At 54.3% G+C, this 26,939-nt stretch overlaps 1 protein-coding gene across 1 annotated transcript; it reads left to right on the forward strand.

Annotated features, from left to right (window-relative positions):
* Positions 1-10: 10 nt before the first annotated feature.
* ACO2 (aconitase 2) lies at positions 11-26,059 on the forward strand. Its single transcript, XM_072656267.1, has 18 exons — positions 11-120; positions 13,350-13,492; positions 15,222-15,480; positions 16,350-16,442; positions 16,797-16,955; positions 17,047-17,197; positions 17,667-17,771; positions 18,339-18,430; positions 19,464-19,569; positions 20,159-20,316; positions 20,442-20,515; positions 20,646-20,757; positions 21,400-21,522; positions 21,690-21,845; positions 23,270-23,461; positions 24,447-24,579; positions 25,041-25,162; positions 25,592-26,059. Exons 1-18 carry the CDS (start codon positions 85-87, stop codon positions 25,724-25,726), a joined length of 2,349 nt encoding a protein of 782 aa, XP_072512368.1. The 5' UTR covers positions 11-84; the 3' UTR covers positions 25,727-26,059.
* The last annotated feature ends 880 nt before the right edge of the window (positions 26,060-26,939 follow it).

Raw genomic sequence — 26,939 nt, forward strand, 5'->3', positions numbered from 1 at the left:
CGCGCCCAGGCCCGCCCCCGGAGCCTTTAAAGGCCTCGGCGCGCGCGTCATTTTCACGCGACCACATCTTTGTCAGTGCACAAAATGGCGCCGTATAACCTGCTGGTGGCCCGGCTGCAGGTGAGCGCCTGCCAGTAGGCGGGTGGGCTAGCGTGCGGCGGCCTGGGGGGCAACGGGCGAGAGGGGGAGGGCGAGCGGGCAGGGCCTCACCCCGGGCCGGCAGGACAGGCAGGTGGGCGGGCTGGCTGGGCCGGGCCGGCAGGGCGCGGCGCCCGAGGTCAGGGAGGGCATCCCAGCCCGGGCTCCGCGGAGCCCAAGACAGGGCCGGGCGGGGTCGCGCCCGGGGTTGGGGCGGCTCCTCCTGCTCCTGTCTGGCTGTCGGGGCTCGGCGGAGCCGGTGCCGCCCGCGGCCTCAAGGTGAGGACAAGGTGACCGGGCGGCGGCCTGCGTGCGCCCAAGGTCACGGGCTCTGGTCGCCTTCCTGCCCCCTGGGCACGGATGGGAAACTGAGGCCTTCGGCCAAGCCGCCCTCGACCGGGGCAGGGGTCGGAGGGATCGGTGCCCCCGAGGGCCAGGCCCTGCCTCCCCTCGGGGCGCGTCCGTGGGCCAAGAGTAGACGCGAGATGGGGGTGTCCGCCGCTTCCGTTCCCCCCTCCCCCGTGGGGACCAGGTGCCCACTCGGACTCCGTTCTCCACGAAGCACCGCGCCCCCTCCGAGCCGGCTGTGATCCCTTCCCGTGGGGCGGAGGAGGGGGCAGCCAGCCAGCCAGGACCCCCGCCGGCGCAGCAGAGGCCCGAGCCCCCTCCCTCGTCCCACACCTGAGGACAGGGGCCGGGCCCCGCAGGAGAAGGAGGCTCTGAAGCATCCGCAGCTGCCCTGTTAGCGTTCGCTGATGGAGAGAATGTGGGGCCCTGGGGTTTGCTCTCAGGCGGTCTGAAGGCCCCCAGGCCCGAGGCTCAGACCGTGGGCTCCGGCAGACTCTGCTCCAGTGGATGCAGTTTTCTTGCCTCATAGAGCCACGCTTGGGAAGAGCTTTTCCTTTTAAAATGCTTCTGACTTCTCAAATAATTCCAGGCCTGAACAGACTGATCCTGTGGGAGGGAAAAAACTGATCATTTCTTCTTGATTCTGCCATGGCATGATACAAGAAAGGTCAGAATTATGGGGCTTGGAAGCTAGGAACACCCCTGCCCATTCTCATTCTCAACCATTCGTAGTCGGTGGGACCACGGGATGTAATGAGAAGAGTCCCGGACTTGGGGTCAGAAGACTTGAGTCCTAGCTGCTTATTAGCTGGCCCAACGCAGACAAGGCTCCTTGTACTGCTGCGTCTGTCTCGGGGTGAAGAGGAAAGTTCTGAGTCTCTGACAACAGTCTGCGTTGCCCTTGCTCTTCCTAGAGAGTTGGTGTGACATCCATCAGTTTAAATAACCTCTGTGGCAGGCACTGGATCATGAAGGCAAATTAAACGTCTGCTGTCAAGAAGCATGGTGTCTATGGGCTGTGGGAAGGGGAAGGACAAACGTAAAAAGGTCTGTGTAGTAAGAAGTGCTTGGCAGGTTTGTGGTGAAGAGGGTACTGAAAGTGACGAAGGAGACGAAGGATTCTGAGACCCAGGTGGTCAGCAGGTGCTCCCTTGGGCCTTTGGGCCCTGCCTGCCTCACAAGGTTTTGGTACAGATGGCATGAGCCCATGTACCTTTGAGTGCGGCCTAGACTTGTGGAAACCTGAGGTGTTTATTGTGGCACTCACTGCCTCATTCTTCCTGGCCTGTGGCAGCCTCTGGGATTCTGGCATGTTCCTTTACCTGCATCAAGATGGTGGTAACTTTGCTTACACCCAAGTGCATCCTCAAAGGTTGGATTCTCAGCCCTTTCCAAGGCATGCAGATGAGGCCTGTCTAAGTTGCAGGAGGGTGTTTGACAGCACTGACTGCAGCAATCACAGTAGAGAAATGAGTGAGAAAAATGGGATGGCAAAGACTGGAGAAGGAATCCAAAGCTTTGCCAGAGCCCTGGACCTGTGGTCTGAGGCCAGGGGGGCCCAGTGCTGGTGGATGGGCATGAGCACATCATACTTTCAGGTCTCCAGTTTACCAGCAGACTTGGTACCTCTCCCTGATCTCTTCTTTTCTGGAGGAGCCAGTCTCATCCCATCTCTTACTTAGTCAGTGACTTTGTGACAAGTGTTCCCTGATGAAAGACCGATTCACTTGGCAAGAGTGCATTGCTTTATAAAGACTTATGTCTTTTTCTGAACGCTGGAACTGGTGATTTGTTTTGTCTTTGCCTGGTGTATGGTGAGGGTTAGGCGAGACCTTATGGATAGTGTCACAAAACGAGCTTTTCCTCTCAGATTCCTTCCAACTCAAGAGATTCCAAATTTTGGTTTTGGATCATCTTCCTTCCTCCCTGTCCAGTCATTACATATGTACACCGGGGATACATTCTTGGATCTCCAGTGAGAAAGAAGGTCCTACTTTGGGAAGAGAGTGGGGACCCCCCCCCAATGCTTTCCCAGCCACTCTAAGGCAGATCTTGCCCCTATCTGTGGGCCCAGATAGTACAATGGAAAGATTAGAGTCCTGCCCCATTGTATCTTGGCAGCAGCCATGTAACCTCTTTGGCCCTCAGGGGGTTAGACTAGATCTCTAAGGCATCTTCCAACTGGAATATTTTATGGTTTTATGATGACACCTTGTGATACTATTATCTTGGTGTTCCGTCCATGTTGGAAACAAGCTAGAGATCAGGAACCTTGTGTTCCAGACTTGTCTCCAACACTGACTTAGCGTGTGACTTTGGGCAAATACCTGCACTCAATTGTGGCACCTGGAAAAACTGAATAATAGCTACTCCCACATAATGTGAGTGCTGGCTTGATTCGTCGTGTGCTTGTAGCTTACTAGAACATGATTATAAAAGGTCAAATATTGCTCCTGCCTTTGTTTCTGTTTTTTCTTTGAACTTTATTTTCTACCTTCCTTCCAACCCCCGTCCCCAACTTGTCTAGTCAAGCAAAACAAACTCCTGCATTGGCGATGGTCCCCTACAAAAGGCGTCTGCGCCTGCACGTCAGCGCCCACTAGGCCCCAGCCTGTGCCTGCAAGTCCTCAGGAGTCATCCCTGGTCACTCCATTGATAGGAGTCCCGAGGCTCTCAGAGCCTCCGCTTGCTTTCTTCTGCATCAGTTCATGAAAGCCTTCTCAGGCTTCTTTGAAACTATCCGCTTCATCACTTCTTACAGCCCAGTGGTACTCCATCACATCCTTAGGCCATGACTTGTTCAGCAGTTCCCTGGTGGATGGGTACTCCTTTGGTTTCTAATGCTTTGCCACTACCAAAAGAGCTGCTATCAGTATTTCTGTATATGATGAGCATTTGAGATGTTCTTCTTTCTTGGATCTCTAGTAGTGTTATCTAAAGACTGGCACAGTTTAGTGGCATCCAGAGTAGCTGCCTGGTGTTCTTTCTTTAGGAGTCCCTTCTGGCTTCGATGCAAGGGAAGCACTTTTGGTTCTAGACTCACAGCAGAATGACTTCGTGGCTTGGGAAGATCATCATTTTCTTGGAGCTGCTCATTCCACAAGTCAGGCCTCCTTAGCGGCTGTGGAGAATGTCTGCTCCCCGCCTCTCCATTTCCCTCCCTGGCCCAGGACCCCTTGGAGCCAAATCAGAGGACCTGAGCTGTGTTCTGGGCTGGGGGGGTTGGGAGCTCCTCGGAGGACAGGTCCTGTCTGATAGAGAGGAAGGAGCCAATGGAGATAGCAGTAAGGAGTTACTGGACAGAGAGGTGGGGGGAGGGGGGATGTCAGGGAAGACCGGAGGGGGAGGGGGAAGAGGAAGTAGCATTTGAGATGCCCTTTAAGTGTGTGGATGCACCTTGTTAGTGGTAACAGGCTATTCAGATATAAAGAATGATTAATAAGTGACATCCCAGAGCCCCCTTTTCCCAACATTGACCTTCATCTTTTTTAAAGGTCAGAGAAGGAGGTCCTAGGTAGGTCTCCTGTTTCCCTCACTGAGAGAAGGAGCACTCCTCAATCCTTTTTCCATGACAGCCGCCTGCTGTGTCTGGCATTGGGCTAGACTTCCGGTTCAGATGGAGCTTTTCTGTCTATCACAGTTATTTCTAGAAATATCCATGCCCTGCCCCTCTCCCCTTTTCCTATTTAAATACGGTTTCCTTGATGTTTTTTGTTTTTCCCTCCGTATCCCTCTCCCTCCCAGAGAGCAATCCCACATGACAAAACGAAAAGAAGAAAAGGCTAACTGATACATGGAAAGAAATCCGAACCTGTGGGCCGTGGGCCTCATTTGTGGCCCTCCACACCCTGCCTACCACAGGGCATGCCGGCTGGGGAGGCAGAGGCTGAGCTGGCATGTACCAGCCGGGGCCCTACCACAGCACATGCTATCATTAGCCCATGTTTAAAGTCTTAGGAGCCGCCCCACTCCTCACCACAGCTACAGGCTGCTCTTTGTGTGCCCCCACAGATCCCAGCATTCTTGGTGGCCCCCCTTCCCCCCCGAACTGCTTATGAGCCCCAACCACCATCTCAGTGCACCCTGTGCTTTCCTGCCCCCAGCTCTTTGCACAAGTGGCTCCTCTCTGCCCATCTTTGAAAACCCACCTCAGATTCTGCCCCCTCCAAGATGCTTTCTCTGAGGGGCCCCCCCAGCCTCTTTCTTGCCCGTATCACATGTTATTATGTTTTATAGTTGTGTGTATGTATTTGGGGAGAGCATGGGGGTGATGTTGGAAGTTCCCCTTCCCTGCTGTCAGCTCCAGGAGGTCAGGAGAGAACCGTGTTTTAGCTATCTTCTTCTCAGTTCTCTACCCACGCTGAATAAATGCTGCTTTACTATTAGGTTCTCAGTAAAATTCCGTGTAGAAAACCCTGCCCCTGCAGAGTTGGGTTGTCTTGGTTTCATTTTGGCTTATGGGAACTCTTCCGGAAAATGTGACTTGCCCCTGCTGAGCCCCCCTGAAGATGCCTGCCAGCTTTAGCCTCTGCCTGTTGCTTAGTGACCAAGGCTAGCTCTGTCGCCTGGTGGGAGGAGATTATTAGATTCCCCAGCCCCAGGAGAAAACCTCAGGTTGGACCGTGGAGGTGGGAGGACATTGCCCATGAAAACGTTATTGGGAGATGGGGAAGGTAGTCACTGCAGTGCTGAGTAAGGCTGGAGCTGGCCTGGACTGAAGCCTGCTGGCTGCTCTAGCCTGCACCCCCTCACGCCCCCCCCCCCCCCCACTCCCAAGCCCTGCTGCCTTTGGATGCCCTGGGAGGACAGGGGGAAGAAGCAGGTGGAACCTTGGGAGAAGAGGAAAGAGCCGGATTGGTCCTGGTGTCTGAGGCATCTGTGAACCAACAAGAGGTTGATAGCAAAGTCCCAGTGACTTGGGTGGGGCACTGTTACTGATACTGTCAAACCCGTTCACCTGCCACCCACTGGTTTTACAGGGTTTCTCCTAATAGACCCCAAGCTCATTCAGCCTGACTGACATCTTCTTCAGACCTGACATGCCATCTCCCTGTGTATGTTCTCATGAACTGTCCCCTGGGCCACCCTAGGGGGCCTCATTCCCTCCTACCCTGGCCTGCTCCCGGATGGAGTACCAGCTCCCTGAGGGCCTGTGCCACTCTGCCCAATTTCTCTTTACATAGCTGGAAGTTCTGCTGCCCCCAGGGCAGCTCATTCCATTCTTAGGTTTTCTGCGGGTGGAGATAATATCTTAGCTCTAGATGGCAGAACAAGGAGAAGCCTCCTTCCCCACGCACTGGATGACAGCATCAGGGTTGTTCTGAGGTCTCTGAGCTGGGTGGGGAGAAGCCAAGCCTCCTGCTCTTCGCCCCTCGCCCCCTGCACCAGCGCATGACCTTGCGCTCGTAGGACATTCTGCTCTTCTGTCCTGCTTGCTTACGTGACAAAGTTGGCTCGTGCTCACATTCCTAGGACAGCTGTGAAAGTTAAAAATGGCTCCCAACGAGATGGGCACAGACCCGAAAACTGTTATTCCCTTTGGCCTTTTCCACGCTTGGGCTAAGAGGAGGCAGAGGGGTAGTTGTCCAAGCAGCAGGACTGAGAAACTGGATTGGCCGACCTCGTCCACCTGGGAGGTGGCTGCTGGGGTACCAGGGTAGTGGGGTGAAAGTCCTCCATAAGGAAGGACCCTCCTTTCCTATCCAGATGTAGAATAAGCACCCGTTAGATGTAAGGAGCATTTATTAAGGGTCAGATGTAGGGTAGGTATAGGAAGTATAGGAGCAAAAGCAGACTCTGCTCTCGAGAACTTGGGAGGAGGCAGGGGAGTAATCCCTACATAAGTAAATGAAAAATATAGTCAAAGTACAAATGACATAATGGGAGGAAGTGGGTAGGTGATACTCCTCCGGGGACAAGTGGGGAACCTGCAGCTTCGGGGCCACATGTGACCCTTTAGGTCCTCAAGTACAGTCCTTTGAATTCAAACTTCACAGAATAAATCCCCCTAATAAAAGGAATTGTTCAGTAAAACTTGTCCTCAGTCAAAAGGCTGCCCTTGAGACCACAGGTTCCCCACCCTGGTCTGAGAGGATCAGGGAAGGCTACTTGGAGGAGGTGTCATTTGTGATGAGTCTTGGATGGTGCTGGGAATCACTAGAGCCAGAAATGAGGCAGGATAGGATTTTTGGAAAGAAGGGAGGAGGGGTTCAAGAGGCAAGAGGGGCCTTTGTGTACGTGAGGTACCTCACATAGACCAGTCTGGTTTGAGGGCGGAGTAAGGGATAAGCTGACCCTAACCCAGCTGTCATCAGCCTGGAAAGACAGACTGGGAAGGGCTTGAGGAGCTGGAAGGGACCTCAGGGGCCTTGATTTCTAGGCCCAAGAACTTGGCCAAGGTCATCCAGGAAGGCAGCAATGCTTGATGCCAGCCAGCATGCCCTTCCCACTCTGCTGCTGCCCCTCTGCATCTCCTCACATACAGAATGCTGCACTGGGGACTTGTCAAAAGGGCCATCTCCCCTCCTGTTTCCTCTGCATCCAACTGCAGAGGCCTGTGACACAGGATCTGGGCAGGCATATGACCAGCTTCCAGGACTTCCAGAGATCTGTGATTGGGTTAGTGTGGGCCATGCCTCTACTGGGGCACGTGGGAGCTTCGGAGGATAAGAAGTTCATCCCCTCCACAAGCTCTCTCAAGCATCCGAGTTACTTTGGTGTTGGACAGGTCACAGTGTCTGTGCTCAGAAGCTGGCCTAGCACATAGTAGGACCTGTCTGAATGCATGTTCTTTGGCCTGACTTCCTGGTATCCAAGCTCCAGGAGGTGATCCCAGCAGAGGACTGGCTCTAATGCAAGGAAAGCTCCTTCCTAGCGGGAAGCAAAGACTTTGTAGAAGATGTGGCATTGGGAGCTGTGGGCTCTTTGGGCCAGAAAACGTGTCAGCAAGAAGGGGATACCTTAAACCAGAGGGAGTGAGCAGAGGCACCAAGGGACCTGCCCGGATGGGGCAGGGTCAAGGGGTTGTACTGAAATATTGAGTGAGGAAAAGTATGGGAATCTGTTGGAAGGCTGGAGCCAGCCATCAAAGGCTTTGAATGCCAGGCAGCTGGTGGAAGCTTCTAACTAAATGGCTATCTTCTGTTTGTAAGCTCGTCCTCCAAGAGCTTGCCCCTGAAGTTACCATCTGACAGATGTCAGAAATGCCCTCTCCTTGCTGGAAGGGCCCTCAGGAGCTGCTGGTCCCACTTGTACCTTTCAAGGAGCCCGTGGGCAGGGATGGCTCTGCAGGCTTTGTTCTAAGAGATACCTTTGTGACATGCCAGCCCTAGGGGCCAGCTACTGTTTGCTCCAGATGGGCGCTCCTCACTGAAGTACTCCACCTGCAAAAAATATAGAGGAGAAGAGGACTTGTCATGCTAGTTGTCTGTTCAGTTCGATCAGGGCACTTCACCTGTTTTGTGTTGTAGACTCCTTTGTTTAGTCTAGAGGGACACTTTCTCAGAATCTTGTTTTTAAATGCATAAAATAAAAAGCACAGGATTACAAAGAAGCCAATTAATGTTGAAATATAGTTATCAAAATATTTTTTTAAAAAGTTCCTAGAGCCCATGTTAAAACCCCTGACTTAAGGAGTAACATGGTCGAGGAGTAGCTTTGAAGCAGACTGCCAGTGACCAGCCGAGCCCTTGGGCAGCCCCCTCCTGACTCTGGGCCGCAGTCATTGTTTCCTGCCAGCATGGCATTTGTAAGGTGTCTTTCCTTCTGACCCATGTGACTGCGTGATTCTGATACCGTCCATAACCAGCATTCTTTGGACTGTGAAAAACTTTTCCCTATACTTCTCACTGCAAAAGAGAAGACTCACTCTGCAGTAACAGAAGGTAACAAGTGAAGTCCAGGCCCTCTCAGACTGGGAGATGCCACAGCCTGCTCCCCACCTGGGGTGGATGCCCAGGAGGCACTCTGCAGACAAACGAGTAACCCCATAACTTGCATTTGTTGGTGAGCTAAAGGGCATCCAAAGCTCTCTCCTTTGAAAGAGCAGCAGTAGAGAGAGAGGAGCAAAATGAGTCCCCCTCGCATTCACATTCACACTCAGCTACTTGTGTGCAGGGTTGGAGCCAGGATTCTGAACCCGGACCTCGATGAATGTGAGGCCAAAGGCAGGGCAAGTGTCCCTAAACCTAACCGTGTTCTTGTGACCTTGAGCAGATCTCGTCACCTTTTCAGAGACCTGCCTCCTCATCCATAAAAATGAGAGCGCTGACCTTCGACGCCATTTCCCAACTCTAGAGTAATGATCCTATGCCTCTTCTCAAGTAATCATTCAAATTCTGAAGTAGAGGTAGCAATACTTTTGCTGGGCGTAGATTCCAAAAGAGATCAGAGGAAGAGAAGCAAAGCCCATTTGTACAAATATATTTGTAGAACTGGAAACCAGGGGAGGATGGATGAACACAACAAAGGCTTATGAGCAGAATGAGCCATTAGCACCCGGTCAGAAGTTAGGGAAGAGGCTGTTTCAGAGAGACGTGGAATCAGAACAGGGTCTCCGTTGACTGTAAAGACTTTAGATCCTGACCAGCAGAACCCAGCAATGGGGTGTTCTGACCCCTGGCCACTGCACTATTCAAGCATTGCCTGACTACCAAGGAGGGTAGGAGTAGGGGTGTTGTGATAATGATACAGCGAAAAGAGCGTCCATGGAACATTTAAAACTGCATCCAAGAGTTTGGGCAAGAGAATGTTGGTGCCATTACGTGAGATTTAATATCCTGGGTGATGTATAAAGCTCTGTGTAATAGTCATGGTTTCTTATGCAGGCCTCTTTTAGGGGCCTGCTTTGTTGATTTCTAATGGATAATTTTTTAAAATCACAAAACCAAACCAGAAACGGAGGGTTGTGGTGGCCCAGGGGCCCACATCAGAGGTCCCTTTGGGAGTCTTGGTTTTACTTCCTTGGCCTCAGGGCCGTAGCAGGCACCCAGGCTGTTGATGGCATAGTATTTGATACTTTACGAATTTCTTGAAGCAGGAGGAAGTCATTGGTGTCTGCCCTGTGGGAACTAATGAGGAACATTGTGTCCTTCCTTGTGTTTGCTTGGCTGTGGGCCAGCAGGCATGTGATTCAAGGGGATTTCTCTGAAGTTAGTCTATTCAAAGGCTGTCAGGGCGAATTGGGCTCTGCAAAGAACCCTGGGTCCCTTCTCTTGACTGAAGCCTGGGAGATGGACTTTAACGGAGGCAATCAAAACCGACTTCAGCACCTCCTGGTGCTTGCCTTAAGAGCTTGTCACCGTGTGAGTGGCTTAGTGTGGCCATCATTGGATGGAACTTATCTGTTTAAAAAGGAACAAAGTTGCTGATACAAAGAAGTCAATTTCTAATGGTGGAATTCCAGGCATGGCAGTGTAAATTGGTTGGAGAAGTTGTTCTTGGACAGTTCATAACATCGGAAACCTGCCTGCCCCATCTCTGTGTCCTGGTGAGCTCTCTGGCAGGTCCTTCACTGTCCTCTTGTTTTGAATGTCAGTAGTTTAGGCAGTTACTCTAGCTCAGTACTATAGAGTGCTTGGGCCCTGCAGAAGCGGGGGGAGGGCCCAGACCCAGCTCCAGCCCTCTCCCAAGCCTCTTCCCAAGGAAGCTAAGTCAGGAAAGCAGCTGAGGCTGAGGAGGCAGCAGCTAGGGGCAGGCCCCTGGCCTCTGGCCTAAAGTTATCCTCCCTGTACTGGTAAGAAAACAGAGGCTCTCACAGACTTGCATTTAACATTTTCTTCAATTAACAAGTATTTATTCCTCCCTTCCCCTCCCCCAAGGGAATGAAACAAAACAAAACTGGCAAAAACATCCATCAGCTCAAGCCAAAGCGAGCCTTGGTTCTGCCCCGGAGTTGGCCCTGCCATCCTGCCCATGGGCCCGTGCCCTCCCTCAGGAGCAGGATGGCAGTACTGAAGGGACCGGAGAGAGGCAAAGTCACTCATCAGGGCTGTGACTCGAATCCGTGACATGAGAAAATACCCTTTGGCAACCACACACTTCTTCTTCCCTTGGTCTGCTTTGCTCATCTCCAGCATTTCTGAAGCAAGCTGCAGTCATGTGCTGCTTCATCAGTCTTATCTCGTTTGTAGTTCCCATCATCCCCTGAGGGAGATTGAGCTAGGAGTGTCTCTGTTTACAGACGAGGAAACTGAGGCCCAGAGAAGTGGCTTGCAGTCCCCTGAACACATCCCCCAGCAGATGGCACGTTGTTAAAGTCATAGGATTTTGCAGTAGAACATACTTGACTGTTCCCTCAATTCCCTCTTGACTCTTTATAAATGAGGAAAGTGACTTCCCCAGGGTCATGCAAGTGGCAGTGAGCAGCAGAAGGGCTTGGGGTCCAAGGTGGAGAGGTTTTTCTTCAGAAGACAGTAAGAAGGAGAGAGGATCAGGGCAGCCTTCGTGGAAGTGGTGACTGTTGGGTTGGGCCAGAAAGAATCTGAATTCCTAGGGGGTGGCAGTGGACAGCATTCCGAGCATCGATAAAGATGTGAGCAAAGGTACTGGTATCTCATGGATCTGGGTGGAAATGTCATGTTCGTTGATTGAGTTTGTATAGTTGTGTTGGCTGTTGGTGTAGCCATCCTACTCTCCTAGGATTTGGCTTTCTCTGTTTATTCTAGAAAGTGGCTGAAGATTGGTGTAACCATCAGTACTGGAGAAACAAAGTGGATGGAAACCCCTGTTACTCAGGTGACAGAATTGGGCCATCAGTGTTGCAGGCAGATACATCTTAGATGGAGCATGAGCTAATTTGGACAGCTAGGTATGATGCTGGTACCTTTAAGATAACACAAAGAATTCCATCAGTATGCTGGGCAGGAATTACACACGATGGGAAGGCGTGAAGGGATTTTCTGGTACACTCTCCCCTTTCCCCTGCCCCAACCTGACAATAGGACAGTGGGAGCCTAGAGTGAGCAAGACACAGCTTTCTGAGTTCAAATCTAGTTTTGGACATTTACTAGTGTGTGACCCCAGACAAGTCACTTCACCCTGCTTGCCTCAGTTTCCTCATCTGTAAAGTGAGCTGCAGAAGGAAATAGCAAAGTACTCCAGTATCTTTGCCAAGAAAACTCCAGATGGGGTCATGAAAACTCAGAGGTGTTTGATGATGATACCCAGGAAAGTGCATTTTGGTGTGGATCCAGATGAAGAAAGATCAGCTAGGTCAGTAGAATGCAGGCCTGGAGTCAGGAAGATTTTGAGTTCGAATCCAGCCTTGGACCCTTACTAGCTGCGTGACTGACTAGGTCTCTTCTCTGCCTCCGTTTCCTCAGTAAGGGGAGATAACAATGCACCTACCCCAGAGGTTGTGATGAGAATAAAAGGAGCTGCTTTGTAGACCTCAGAGTGCTGTCTTAGTACAACTGTTGGCTCCCAATGGGGGTCCAGGCTGCTTGGGGGTGTGGTCAGTGTTCAGAAAAGGGCATGGATGTGATAATGGTGGTGTGACTGGAATCCTTCCTGATCTGAGCCTTAGTTGTCTCATCTGTAAAATGGGGGTAATCTTGCTATAGTGACAGCTTTACATAATGTTTAAAAGTGTCAGGGGAGAGAATGTCTTTAAATGCTTTGGAAGATCCCTAGTGGTCTGTAAATGCCCAGGCAGTATGGAGAAGTGGATAGAGAGCTGCCTTGCATCCAGGCCTAGCTCTGGCTCACAATCATTGTGGGATCTTGGGCAAGTGTCTTAGCTCTCTGTCGCCTCTGGCAGTTCTCACAAGGTTCTGGTTTGTGTTGGTACTGGGAGTTTCCTCACCCAGAATTCCCTAAACCTATGAAATCCCAGGTCCCTATCCCTACATAAATGTCATTTAATAATATCATTGTCTGGTCTACCTCTTCCACCTCTTAGGGGAGAAAGCTAAGGGCCAGAGATGCCATGGGTAACTTGGTCACAGTCCTCAGGGGCTTAGCCCTGCTGGCTAATAAGACCCCTCCTTGAAGGGGAGGAAGCAGCAGAGGCTCTCCAGGCCTGTTTGCTAGCAAGTGGCAGGACCAGGATTTCCACCTGGGTCTTGTCCCTGGGCCTACCTGTCTCTGGCTCGTTTACTTCCTCTGTCTATGCGGTGCCACTCTTGGGTGTGTGGCCTGGGCAGTGTCCCCCTTCCAGCTGGCATCAGAGGCTGGGGTTGGCCCAATGAGAGAAAGAGGGGGCCTGACAGACCCCTCAGAGCTGTCTTTCCATCATTCCACTCCTCAAGTGTGGCTCTGAAGGCCAACATTTCTTAATCACTGGAGGGTTGACATTGGGCCCACTGGTATCAGTATTACCATTAAGTATCACTATTACCATTAATACTGGTATCAGTATTACCATTAAGTAGAGAAGGATATTGAGGTGCAGAGAGCAGTGACCAACCTTTGGTAGCTAGTTAGTGTCCAAGCAAGGACTCGAACCCAGGCCCCTCTGACTCCTAGGTAAGTGCTTTTTGCATAGCACTGTGACCCCTCTTCTTCTAGGTAGCCAGTGAGTAGGGACTTCCAAAGCTGTGCCCACAGCATCTCCAGCTCTGTCTTCCCTTTATGACATGTGGGCAACAGGAAGTTTGGAGGCCTGGGCACATCATGGGAAGGGGTGGCTGCGCAGCATCACTGGAAGCAGTTGGCAGACCTTGTTGTCCTGGCAAGGCTGCTGTGGGCTGTGGGTTTGAGGGCCTGTGCCACCAGAAGCCTCCCCTCAGGGGTTCTTTCCCCCTCATCTCCTCCTGGCCAGTCCTAAAACTGCCTCCTGAGACCTGCACAGGTGGTGTTTCATCCAAACCCAAAGTTCTGCTTGCCAGGCACCACTCATTCCCTTGTCCCCTTTCTCCTTGCAGAAGTTACTGGGCAGTGGGTTCCGAAGGTACCATGTGGCTTCTGTCCTGTGCCAGCGGGCCAAGGTGTCCATGAGCCACTTTGAGCCACAGAATTATGTCCAGTATGAGCTGTTGGAGAAGAACATTAACATTGTCCGGAAGAGGTAGGAAAGGGGCTTCTGGGGGAGCTGGAGTTAAGGAGGGGAAGGTTGGGCCTGCAGGGCTCCAGGTCCCTTTGGAGCCAATCCTCATAGCACCATCTAAACCCATTGAGCCTGGCGTCCTGGGCCAGCTAGCCAAGTAGCCTCATTCCTTCTCATCCTTAATTATTTTCTCCTATAACATCCTCCAGGTCCCTTCTTGGGTGGCTGTGCTTTGGGGCACTGGACTTTAGCCAGCATATGCCCCCATGGCAGGAGAGTGGTTTGGGCCATTTTTCAGGCCAGGAGGGGACCCAGGAGGAAGGACCATTGTTCCCCTCATCTACACAGCCCCACTCTGTAGGCTGGTCCTTGGCTGTCCTGTCTACCCCTCTGCCTGCCCAGGGCATTGTGGCCAACAACCTAGGGGGATAGGGAGCTCTTTGGGGTTCCCCCAAGAAGCAGCAGAGAGAGCTCAGGGTTCCGCCCCCTGAGTGGTCTTGGCCCAGTCATGGGGCCTGGTCCTCCAAAGGATGCTGGAGGGCCAGATGGGAGAGGATTGGAAAGCTGTCCAAGGCTCCCTCATCCTCAGCCTGGCCATTACTGGGTGTGTCCTGGGGAGATAGTTTAGACAGCGTAGTCCTCCCCCACTCCCCCATTGCATCTTGGATCCTGAAGTGCCTGCTGCCCCCCTCCCCTGTGGGGGAGACAATGGGGCACTAACTCAGGGGTGCCAGATGAGGCCCTGCCCAGGGCTTAGCGTTGGGGGCCTGCATGTGTTGTGTGCTGGGTGTCACAAGTGGTCACTGCCTCTCCCCTCTTCCATATGACAGCCTGTGACTGCTTGAGGTAGCTGGTGGGGGGGCTCCACCCTCTGCCTTCCAGGAGGCCCTGGCATTTATACTGCATCTCCCGTGCCAGGCACTGTGCTGTGCATATGATAGATGTGTCCTAGGAGGGAGGCCCTATTATTATCTCCATTTTACAGATGAGGAAACTGAGGCAAACAGAGGTTAAGTGACTTGAGCAGGGTCCCACAGCTAGAAAAAGCTGAGGCCAGATTTGAACTTGAGTCTCCCTGACACCAGGCCTGGCCCTCTGTATGCTGTGGCATCCCCTCGATGCCCCATAAAAATGGTGACTATGAAGAATTCAGAGTAGAAATGAAAGGATGATGAGTTGAGCAGAACCAGGAGAATCATTTTCCTGGTGACTCCACAGATCCCAACTCCTGGCTGCCATGTTGTAGTGGCCCAGTTCTGCCCTGGAAAGTCAGCTCATCAGTGAAAGGCCTCCTCTGTGCAGACCCTGGGCCAAAAGCGGAGTCGCCCTTGCCCTGAGGGAGCTTCCCAAATAGGAGGCAAATTGGGAGTGGGAGGAGTGGGGCTGGGGCCCTTGAAAGGCGGGCCTGGACAAAGGCATGGAGGTAGGCAGTTAAGAGTGTCTTCATAAGGAAATGCACCTCCCTCCACAGCTGATGTGGGGGACTGTAGGTGTGAAATACTACATACACTTTCAGATGAAGACCATGTGCCTGTGCCACATAGGTTTGAGGGACCTTACCCAAGGGATGGATCAATGGATAGGGGAGAGAGGAGGGATGTACTTAGAAATGAGTGTGATTATAAAATTTAAAGCATCAGTAAAAATGAGAAATAATTTTAAAAACCCAAGGTTGGGGCCAGGGGTAAAGGGATTGGGGGCTGGCACTGCCAGGTGGCCTCTGCCCTACCTACCTCCTGCTTCTGCGCAGGCTGAACCGGCCACTGACCTTGTCAGAGAAGATTGTGTATGGTCACCTGGATGACCCTTCCAAACAGGAAATCGAGCGGGGCAAGTCATACCTGCGGCTTCGGCCAGATCGCGTGGCTATGCAGGATGCCACGGCGCAGATGGCCATGCTGCAGTTCATTAGCAGTGGGCTGCCTAGGGTGGCCGTGCCGTCCACCATCCACTGTGACCACTTGATCGAAGCCCAGGTCGGCGGCGAGAAGGATCTCCGGCGGGCCAAGGTGCGTGGGCAGTAGCACAGCCTGGAGGGGCTTCAGAGGCCTGGGCTTCCCCTAGGCCAGGCTCCGCCATCTAGAAGGTTGGATGCCCTCACTGGGTCTGGCCCAGCTCCAGACCCCCAGACAGCCCAGAGAACCCAGAGTCGGAATATGCTCGGGTCTTTTAGTGACTGAAATCAGGATTTGAGAGCTTTGATGTGACTTCCAGGCCCCCTTCAGGTGGTTCCTAGACTCCTTTCAGTGGGTGAGCCCTTCTCACAAACATTTGACCCTGTGATGTGGGCCTGGAGGGGCTGCCCCAGGTCCCTCAGCAAGGGAAGCCTTGCCCATGGTGGGTGTCTTCTTACCCTCCCTGTCCTTGGTGCCTCTCTGCCTTTACTCCGACTCTCCTCCACCAGCATCTGTTTGACTCCCTGGACCCCCTGGCACAGACACTCCTGCAGGGTTGTGTCAGCGCATTGCCTGGGGCTCTATTCCTCCCCACCCCCAGCCCCTTCTGCACCAACCCCCCCTACTGAAGGACCCCATGGAAGGCATGAAGAGCTTCCTCTTGCTGGAGACCCCTCCTTTCACCCCCTTAGGCTCTTCTGGTATTGGGATGTGGCTCCTACCAGGCCCTCTCATCTTACTCCAGGACCAGGGGCTTGGGACATCCTGAACAGTAGTGCTGGTCAGCTTGCTTTTCCAGGCTTAATCTGTGCCTTGACAGGCTGTCTGACCCTTTGCCTCCCTAGGCCTCAGTTTCCTGTCTTGGGCCAGAGGTCCGTCACCCCTTGGGGCCCAAGGTCAGAAACCCAGAGTCTGGCCTTCAGCCTGAGCAGGGTCAGAGCAGCCTGTTGGCAATGACTCTTCTTTCTATCTTGTGTTAATAGGACATTAACCAGGAGGTCTACAGCTTCCTAGCAACAGCAAGTGCCAAGTATGGGGTGGGCTTCTGGAAGCCAGGCTCAGGAATCATTCACCAGGTGAGGAGAGGGCTGGTGCAAGGGAGGGAGGCTCCACCTCTTCAGGAGGGGCAAGGGAGGTGGGGGCTGTGTCTGAACTTCTGCGGGGCAGAGATCAGACTGTAACACAATGGCAGTCACCCTCCACCTGCCACCATCTGATGCATCTGTAAAGTGGGTTTAATGCCTCTGGTCGTACCTTCCTCACAGGGCTGGTTTGCAGCTCCACTGAGGTGTGGGGATCTTTCTCCATAATGTCAGTTGTACAAATGGAATAAATGCAAGGCTGCTTGAAGGTGCCAAGGGTCTGGAGAGGTGACTTCCTTGGCTCCTCCTTCACTGAGCGCTCAGCCCTGTCCTTGACACTTTTTCCAGATCATCCTTGAGAACTACTCATACCCTGGGGTGCTGCTGATAGGCACAGACTCTCACACCCCAAATGGGGGCGGCCTGGGAGGCATCTGTATCGGGGTTGGTGGAGCTGACGCTGTGGACGTTATGGCTGGCATCCCCTGGGAGCTGAAATGCCCCAAGGTGAGGTGCTGAGGCTGGTGTGAGGAGGTGGGGTGGGGTGCTCCCAGGCTCCTTCTGCCCTCATTGCCTTTCCTTCCTGGTTCCTGGGCAGGTGATTGGCGTGAAACTGACTGGTGCATTGTCTGGCTGGACCTCTCCCAAAGACGTCATCCTGAAGGTGGCCGGCATCCTCACAGTGAAAGGTGGCACTGGGGCCATCGTCGAGTACCATGGGCCTGGCGTGGACTCCATCTCCTGTACTGGTGAGGGGCATGTTGGGTGGCGGTCTGAGCCAGAGGTGGAGAGGGGCTGAGCATGTGCCCTCTAGAAGGTGGGCCCAGCTCTCAGCATTGGATGGCAGCTGCACTAGTCAGGCCTTCCATGACTCTCCCACCTCTGGCACAGCCTCAGCACCAAGGCTTCTCAGGAAAATAATGGAAGGAGGTGCTGAATTTCAGTTAGTAAAGCCCCCCTAACCTGGATGGAGCCTGTGTGCATTTGCAGGGCTAGCGCTGGGCCTGAAGACCGCCTCTCTCCAGCTGTAGCCTTGGCTCGGCGGTTCCTCCCTGGGGCAGAGGGGTCATGGCAGAGCTGTGGGTCCCACATGGCAGTGGAGTCGGGAAAGGGCAAGGGGCAGCTCTGGAGCTGCTGGCAGAACCCCTGGGGGCTCAGCCAGCCAGGGTCAGGGCCCAGATGTATAGATTACACCACTGGGTGTCTTTCTCCTTACAGGCATGGCAACAATCTGTAATATGGGTGCAGAAATAGGGGCCACCACCTCTGTGTTCCCCTACAACCAGAGGATGAAGACGTATCTGGGCAAGACTGGCCGGGGTGGTAAGAGAAGGAGGAGGAGATGGTGAAAGATGTTTCTCCTCCCTCCCATTGAGGAGGCACTCAAAACTCTCGATCCCTCTGCTGAGGCAGGAAGGCCAGGCCATGCCATGGCTTTAGGGACAGAGAAACAGAATACAAAGGCTGGGAAGGCCCTTAGAGTAGGGGACATCAGTCACAGCACAGAGGTGGGTTGGGGGTCCATCCGCACACATCCAAGTGTGGCCCCCATTAGTGCTTAAGCATTTCTCACCCTGTCAGAAGTGAGACTTTGGTCTGGAAAGTGGGGTGGGGGCTCTGAATGGCAGATGCTGCAGGCTACCTTCAGTGCCCAGGCCCTCGTCTGAGAAGTTGCTTTGGATCTGGCACTTGTTTGGCAGGGCCTCCCACTCACCACTTTGGATCTCCACAGTCTCCTGGGCACATGTTCATTTCCATTCTGTCTCCTACTGCCCACACCTTTTCCCCTTGTTAGACCAGAAGCTCCCTGGGAGCCAGGGGCCATCCCAGACCCTCACACACCCTGGGCGCATGGTGAGAGGGTTGACCTGCCTCCTTGGCTGTTTTCAGACATCGCTAAATTGGCTGATAAATTCAAGGACCACTTGGTGCCGGACCCTGGCTGCCACTATGACCAAGTGATTGAAATTAACCTCAGTGAGGTAAAGAATGACACTGAGTTGCAGGGGATGGGCTGTGCATGGAACCTGCTGGGCCATGGGACTTGTCTGGGTGGTTCCTCTGGAGTCACAGAGTGGCGGCACAGTGGGTCGCCAAGCATGCTGTTGATGAGTTGGCAGTCCAGCATCTTTCTGGGCATGGGAAAAGAGAGCAGGGCTGGTGCCCTAGGGCCTGGAAGTTTGGGGTTGCTTATGGGACAGGTTTGAAGCCAAACGCATGTTTTTCTGGTTCCACTTAGATTTCTGGGTTCATTCATCCCATCCAAAGGTGGGGGGGCAGAGTTGCCTTCTTTGAAACATTAGGTAGAGGATGGGTTGGCAGCTCCAGCTGGTCTGCCCGGGCTAGATGCTCAGAGATGCACCCATGGTTTGAAGGCCAACTCTTCCGTCCTCTGACTGGCCGTCTTTGTGCCTGCATCCCCTTGTCCCTATCTGGGCCTTTCTGAGCTTGCAACCACACCTTGAAATCTGAAAGGATGTGAGCCAGAAAGCTGCTGAGTAGCCTGGGCATCCCCGAGTGGCATCTCAGGATGCCCTTCCCTCGTCAGGATCAGGCAGTACAGGGCCTGTGTCTCAGGATCTTTGGAGGCCTTGCCCCATGACCTGGTTCTCTCACATGGTACACTAGACATAGCTGTTGGCCAGAGTCTGGTCAAGGGTTCTAGACCCAGCCCTGCTTGAGCCCCTATCTGGGCTGCTTTCCAGTTGTAGCCTCAGAGGATTCTTTGGATCACTGCCCTGTCTGGACCCAGGCCCAGCCTTGTGTTGGGCCTCATGCTTTCTCTATTCTGGAGTGAATGCATGTGGGTCTAGCAGAACGAGGCCACAGCCAGGTCCAGCTTCTGCATGTGGCTTCACCAGTCACTTATTGTGATGGGCCTCAGTTTCCGTGGCTGATCCTTTTAGGAGAATTTCAAGTAGGCTTCTGGGATTTTTCTTTTATAACAATTGTCGTGGAGTAGCTCCCTCCCTTCCCCCTGCTGTCAAATTGAAACTGGTGTCCTCTCTCGTACAGCTGAAACCCCACATCAATGGGCCCTTCACCCCAGACCTGGCCCATCCCGTGGCTGATGTGGGAGCTGTGGCAGAAAAGGAAGGGTGGCCGCTGGACATCCGCGTGGGTGAGTGTACCATGCGGGCACAGGGACCGAGGAGTGGGAAGGACATGGCCCTGGCTGCCCTGCCTTTAGGGGAGACCCTCTGGAAACAGTCCTCACACCCTCTTGGGTTGGCCACAGGCCTCCTCGGAAGGGCAGGTTGGACATGCAGAAGAGTACCAAGTAGCTGTCTCCTCCACAGTCCCTGAGCCTAGAGACGCCTCCAGTTGGTCCTGTCCCTATGGGTCCCACCCCCTATGGCCAGAGATCTCAGCCTTGGGCCCCCATCTGATGGAAGGGTCTCTTCTGTGTGGCTTCTCTGAGAAGGAGTCCCTGTAGACCTGGCTCCTCCCCCTCTTCCTCCTCCTCGCTCCCCCTGGCTGGACCAGGCTGGGCTATAAAGATTGTTGTTCCAAGCCCTGGCTCCTGCATTAGACTTGATTTGCTAAGGTTCAGCAGTAGCCTTGACCATCCTGCACCCATTGGCTCCAGAACATTCTGGTGACCTGAGATGGTCAGGCTGAGTACCCAGGCTTGGCTTCCCCTTTGGGGTGGGGAACAAGTCCCTGTTTCTCCACGAGCTTCCCTGATCCTCCTTCTCCTGCACCCTCAGGGCTGATTGGCAGCTGCACCAACTCCAGCTACGAGGACATGGGGCGTTCGGCGGCTGTGGCCAAGCAGGCCCTGGCCCACGGGCTGAAATGCAAGTCTCAGTTCACCATTACCCCTGGCTCTGAGCAGATCCGAGCCACCATCGAGAGAGACGGCTATGTGAGTGTCTCCTCCCCTGGAGTCCTGGGGCTGCCCACAGCTGCCCAGTCCCATCTGACACTCCCCCAACCCCCTTCTCCAAGCCCAGTGAGGCTGGCTTCAGGTGACACTTCACCTTCTTACAGGCACAGATCCTTCGTGACGTGGGAGGCATCGTCTTGGCCAACGCCTGTGGCCCTTGCATCGGCCAGTGGGATAGGTGAGTAGCATGGCCCCCAACCCTGCAGAGCTGGCCAGGGCTGCTGCCCTGGAAGGACAGAGGGGATACCACTGGCCCAATCCAGGGGCAAGACTCAAGGCCAGGGCCCTGCCCTCTTGTGCCCCTGCAGGAAAGACATCAAGAAGGGGGAGAAGAACACCATCGTCACCTCCTACAACAGGAACTTCACGGGCCGCAATGACGCTAATCCTGAGACCCATGCCTTTGTCACCTCCCCAGAGGTGAGCTTCCTGGAAGTGGGCCTGGCCCGAGGTGGGGGGCCATGGGCCCCTTCTTTGCCTCACCCACAGAGAGGGAAGGAAGCCCTTAGGAAGCCCCTACTCTGCACCAGGCTTGACACTGGCTATCTCATTTGATCCTTACAACTATGTGAGGGCAGTGCTGTTATTATCCCTGTTTTACGGTTAAGGAAACTGAAGTAGACAGAAGCTAAGAGCCACAGCGAGGTCCTGGTGTGAAGTCCAATTTGAACTTAGATCTTCCTGAGGCCAGGCACAGCACTCTGTGCACAGTGGCGCCCCACCCCCAGCTGAATAGTCTGTAAGGACTAACTGCCTATGTGCTGTAGTCACTTCCGTGAACATAGCCCTTGGTGATAGCACAGATCCAGCATCTCACTTAATCTCAGCAGCCCCAGGAGGCAGCAAGGCAGGCACAGTGTAGATGGCAGACAGTAGGCCTTCATAAGACAAGCTTAGCCCTGAAGTCCCCAGTGCACTGCACAGCCCTGTGTGCACATGGTGGCCCTGGGGCCTCCTGCCAGGCCAACAGGACAGCCTGACTGCTGAGGGTCCCCCAGGTCCTGTGAGGGCAGGCCTGAGCTCTGTGGAGGGGGCCACGTTCAAGGCTTCTCCCCATTGCAGATTGTCACCGCCCTGGCCATTGCCGGCACCCTCAAATTCAACCCGGAGACAGACATGCTGACCGGCAAAGATGGCAAAAAGTTCAAACTCGAACCTCCTGATGCAGATGAGCTTCCCAGAGCGGTAACATCTCCTTCTCCATGTCATATGCCTGGAGGAGGGGGGCTGGCCCAGAGTCCTGGGGCCACAGGCTGCGCCCCCCAGACATCTGGGCCCTGGCTGTTGTTGGCACAAGGCATGGTCATTCTCTCACGACTGACTTCTCTCCTTTTTCCTTCCCCACTGGACAGGACTTTGACCCTGGGCAGGACACCTACCAGTACCCCCCAAAAGATGGCAGTTCTCTGCGTGTGGACGTGAGCCCCACCAGCCAACGCTTGCAGCTCCTGGAGCCCTTTGACAAGTGGGACGGCAGAGACTTGGAGGACCTTCAGATCCTCATCAAGGTGAGCCCAGGGAGGCCATAGAGTGCTGTCCACTGAACTTCTGGAGGGCTATTGTCCTGCCCATGGTCTATCTGTGGTCCTGGTCTCAGCCTCCATGTCTCCTCCAGAAAGAGCAGCCACTTTGCTTCCAGTCTGTGTCCCAGAGCAGGCAATTAGGACAGCCTCTTAAGTAGCTGATGGAGTGGACGTCCCACTCAGCATAGGCCTGTGCCCAGGGAGAGCTGGACTCTCAGTCCTGTTGTCAGTCTGGGTCTGGGTCTGTCCCAGGGTCTCTTCTTTCCCTATCCTCCTCAGGGCCACAGCTCAGACTCAGCCACCCCCTAGGAACAGCTGGCGAGCTTGAAAAGATGTCCACTCACCTTGTTTGGGACGGAAGTGGGTCTTGACCCTTTTGTCATTCCTGCCCCCATATCATGAGGTGACACCCAGATTTTCCTCCAACTCCCAAATGCAAGGATGCTTTCCATCTCCTAGAGGGGCTTGCCCTGTGTCCTGACCCTAGGTTGACATTGGCCTTTGGCCGTTGGTCCTCCACCATCCCTCACTTTCTGTAAAAAAAGAAACTGCCAGTCACCAGGCCCCTGCTTTAGTTGTGAAACCATCTTGGGTCTTTTTCACCTCTTATGATGCTCACCTACTGCGTGTTATCCTCTAGTGCTCATGGACTCTCCCTCAGACTAGCCTCTGGACAGGACAGGGCCACTGCCCGGCTGGCTCCTCATTTACAGTAGATGCTTCTTGTCTGTTGGGCTGCCCGCAGGGAGCTCACCTTGCTCCCCCCAGAATCTTGATCTAGTCATCTCGCTCACCTGAGTCAAACCCTTGGGCTAACTGGGACAGTCCTGAGCTCTCATTCTGTGCCCTCCACTGCCCCCAGCATGTCCCCTGCTTTCTCCTCCCTTGTCTTGCTCTCTTCTTCCCTCCACCCGACATAGTTGGTCTCCTCTTTGTTGAATTCACACCCATCTCCTCCCTAAAGCCTTCTCTAAACCCCTTCCCCCAATGAAGGCAGTAGTTGATGTCATCCTTCCAGGCCCCCCAAAGCTAGTTGTTCCTCCCAGCTGTCCTTGACCCGGGTGTTCCCTCTTTTAGTTGCCTGTATCTGTACCATAGGTTCTTGTGAGGTCAAGCAGAAGCCCCATGAGGTCAGGGGCTGTGCCACATCTTTGTCCCCGACACCAAAGCTGGCACAGTCATGGGCACGTAGCTGGCAATTGCTATCCCTGCACACATCTTTGGCCTCCCTGAGTAACCCATTAGAAACCCTCTCTGCAGGACTCAGTCTGGGACATTGGCTCATGCTCACCCATGTAGTATAAACCCCGCTGCCACCCCCCACCCTGCCTCCTGCTGAGCCACCCAGAGACCTTCACACTTCACTCAGAGTTGGGTGTCTGACCTCTGCTCTTCCTGCCCCCACCCAGGTCAAGGGGAAGTGTACCACGGATCACATCTCTGCTGCCGGCCCCTGGCTCAAATTCCGAGGCCACCTGGACAACATTTCTAACAACCTGCTGATTGGTGCCATCAACATAGAAAATGGGAAAGCCAATTCAGTGAGAAACGTGGTGACCCAAGAGTTTGGTCCAGTGCCAGACACAGCCCGCCAGTACAAGGTGCACCCAGGGGATGGCATGCAGGGCAGGGGGATGATGGTGCACAGGGTGGGGGGTGGCACACCTTCCAGAATGGGTAGGGAAAGCCCAGGGAATCCACAAAGAAAGAGTTAATTAACAAGGATGCATTTCAGGGGAGATTTAGAAAAGGAAAGCTTGGCCTGTGGAATGAGAAGCCAGAGGGTGCTGCAGGTTGGCAGAGGCTTCTTCATGTCTCTTACCTGCCCCCAGTGGACACTTAAGACCCTTGGACTTGGCTGCCCTCACCCATCCTCAGCAGCTGGGTGACCTTAGTCATCTATCTGGCCCTCCCTGACAGGGCCACCCTGCTGTCTGGGATCAAGTAGGATGGGGCAGGGTGGGCTGGGATGAGGAACGGGGTAGGGACTGGGAGCCAGGGCCTGTAGGAGGAGCAGCAGCTCTAGGTCTGGGACCCTGGCAGATGGGAGGTAAGAACCACAGGAGGGGGAGCACGGGATTGGAATTCTGTCCCTGCCTGGGTGACTGTGGACAAGTCATTTCCCATCACTTTCCTCCTCTGTCAGCTGAGCCACCCAGAACCCAGAGGTCCTCCCTGACACTGGGTCCCCTCCTCTTAGAGGTTTGTGGAGGCCCTATGAGGACCCCAGCCTGGCTGAGGGGGATTGCTGGGAGTGGAGGAAAGCTATTATTCCCCCCCCCCAAGGAAGAACAAGGCTCTCTGGCATATGAGTAAACTGAGGCAGAGGGAGGGAAGGGAGGTTCCTAGTAAGTGGCAGAGCCAGGATGCATGCCCAGGAACTTTGACCCAGCTGCTCTCAGTCCAGCACGAAAGCTAGGCAGCTTCTTAATACTGGTAGTGCTGGGCTGGTCTCACACCAAGATAGCAGGCTCCCACGGCTCTTTGGGCAGTCAGACCTCTGGGCTTGAAGCCCCGCAGGATCTCTCGGGTTCTCATCCCCTAAGGCTGAAGTCCCTCACAACTCATACCCATCCTTTCAAACAGAAAAGTGGCATCAGGTGGGTGGTGATCGGAGATGAAAACTATGGGGAAGGGTCCAGCCGGGAGCATGCAGCCCTGGAACCACGGCACCTGGGCTGCCGAGCGATCATCACCAAGAGCTTCGCCAGGATCCACGGTAGGCTAGGAGCCCTGGTGGGTGGCACTCCTCCCTAAGGAAGGTCAGGATGCTGCCAACCCCAGCCCACAGGGTCTGAGACCTCCCCCACCATGCAGACCCAAGAAGCCAGGCCTCTGAGGACAGGGGGTGCCACATTCACTGTCCCTGGTCCCTTTTGTCATGTGAGGAAAGCCTCAGCAGACACGGCTTGCCCTGTGTTAAGGGCAGTGAAGGTTCCCCGGGTCGTCTGTTCCCTCTGATACAAGCTGGTAGGCTCCCACCTGCCTCAGTGTCCCTATTGACCTGTGGATGTCTGACTGCTCTGGCCCCTGGCTCCCTCCTGTGGGGATTGGCTGTTTGCTGGGAAGCTGCCGGACACCCCAAGGGCGTGCGTGTGTCTGTCTGTGTGTATGTGTGTCTGTCTGTGTGTGTCTGTCCTGGGCCAAAGGGCTGAGGCTCCCTCATTGTCTGACTTGTAGAAACCAATTTGAAGAAACAAGGTCTCCTGCCTCTGACATTTGCTGACCCCGATGACTATAACAAAATTCACCCTGTGGACAAACTGACCATCCAGGGACTGAAAGACTTTACTCCTGGGAAGGTAACCAGCTGATGGGGCTGAGGGCTGTGAATCCCCTGCCCTGGTGCCTCCCCTGCAGGGGAAGAACAGAGGGGCTGGGAGGCTCCCCAGAAACCATCTGGCCCACTTCTCTGAGGAGGAGACTGAGAAGGCCAGTGACTGGCTTATGGTCAGCTTCGGAATGGAGCTGGGACAGGAAGCCACATCTCATCCTTAGCCAGCAATTGGGGGCATGTTTCTGGCAGTGTCCCTGGGGCCCATTCTCTCACTTGGGCCAGGAGCAGAGGTCGGGCCAGGCCTAGTGATGGACACCAAAGGCTGGGGGGAGTGATCACCCCTGGACAGCGGGCAGCTCAGGGGTGTTAGAGCTGGGCTCTGGGGTTGGGGCAGAAGCAGGGAGGTCCACATGGTACTCCGGGCCAGGAGAGTGAGGCCTTCTGTGTCCTGCAGCCCCTGACATGTATCATCAAGCACCCCAATGGGAACCAGGAAACCATCCTGCTGAACCACACCTTCAATGAGACACAGATAGAGTGGTTCCGGGCGGGCAGTGCCCTGAACCGGATGAAGGAGCTGCAGCAGTAACAAGCCAGGCCCCTCCTCTGTCCCCTCTCCCCCCTGCCCCGTCCCCATCCCCTCATCGGACTTGGCTCTGGCATCCTTTACAGAGGAGCACTTCCACCTTCCACGTGTGGTCAATGCGGTCATCATCGCCCCCTCCCCACTGAGCCTCGTGGTCCCCAACACTCCCAGGGCCCCAGCCTGGAGCGGCCCCATGGCCCCTGGGTGCTGATGGGCTGCCCTGCCTGCCCAACTGCTGTGGATCATCAGACTCCACCCCAAGAGGTGTTTCCTCCCTGATCATTTCAATGGTGGCTGGAGGTTTTAAAAGAAAGAAAATCTTTTTTTGTTCTTCCAGTTCAGCGGCTGCTTCCTTGTCCAGGGGTCCAGGGTCACTGTGCCCCCTTAGTGACTCTGGGTTGCAGTGGGCCAACAGGTGGAGCAGAAATAAAGGCCAGCAGAGTCAAGCACCTGCCCCTGCCCGGCCCTCCACTGGCCTGTCTCCTGCCCCCTTCCCTTCAGGCTGGCTGGCGCTCATGCCTGTGTGTATGTATATGCACATACATACATATAGCATGCACATTCGCACGCACTCGTGGCTGTGGGTACATGTGAACACACACACACACACACACACACACACACACACAGACAGACACACAGACACCCACCCCCACCCCCCCCAGGGTGACAACTGGAAAGAACATTACAGGTCACCTAAGGCCTACTGACAGCAAGTGCCTCAGCCCTGCCTGGCTGACCCTCCCATTCTCCCTGGGATGTCTCATCCACACTTGTTCCAACAGCCATGCACCCTTGGCACCCACATTCACTCATCCCATAATTCCAGGGTCACGCTCCTTGTGCATTTTTTCTCTTCCAAAGTCACCCCAGGCCCCTCCCCCCTTAGGAAGGTTGAAGGGCAAAACACCCACCTCCTGCCAGCCTGAGAGGCTCTTACCCTGCTGGGCCCCCAGGCAGTCCCAGCACTGAGCCTGAGGTGTTTCTTGGCCCTCTGGCCCCCTGGTCCAGCCCACCTCGCCTGGCCACCCCAGGTCCTGTTAAGAATGGCAGACTTTGTCCTTTGGGCACTATCCCATGCCCACACCTCCCACTGTGACTATGCAAGGCTCAGCCCAGAGTCCAAGCAGGTCTTCAGGGTGAGGGTGAATGGAGGGTAGGCCACCAAGAAGGGCTTTAACTTGGCAACATCAGTACTGCTCCAAAACAACCTGGG

This window comes from Notamacropus eugenii, chromosome 3 (assembly GCF_028372415.1).
Source record: "Notamacropus eugenii isolate mMacEug1 chromosome 3, mMacEug1.pri_v2, whole genome shotgun sequence".
Classification (NCBI taxonomy): Eukaryota; Metazoa; Chordata; class Mammalia; order Diprotodontia; family Macropodidae; genus Notamacropus; species Notamacropus eugenii.

Excerpts from the sequence above, each read along its gene's own strand:
- ACO2 (XM_072656267.1), top strand. The coding sequence starts at position 85 with ATGGCGCCGTATAACCTGCTGGTGGCCCGGCTGCAG. Across the intron at positions 18,431-19,463 it reads TTGAAATTAACCTCAGTGAG|CTGAAACCCCACATCAATGG; the intron begins GTAAAGAATGAC and ends TCTCTCGTACAG. Across the intron at positions 20,317-20,441 it reads CCATCGAGAGAGACGGCTAT|GCACAGATCCTTCGTGACGT; the intron begins GTGAGTGTCTCC and ends ACCTTCTTACAG.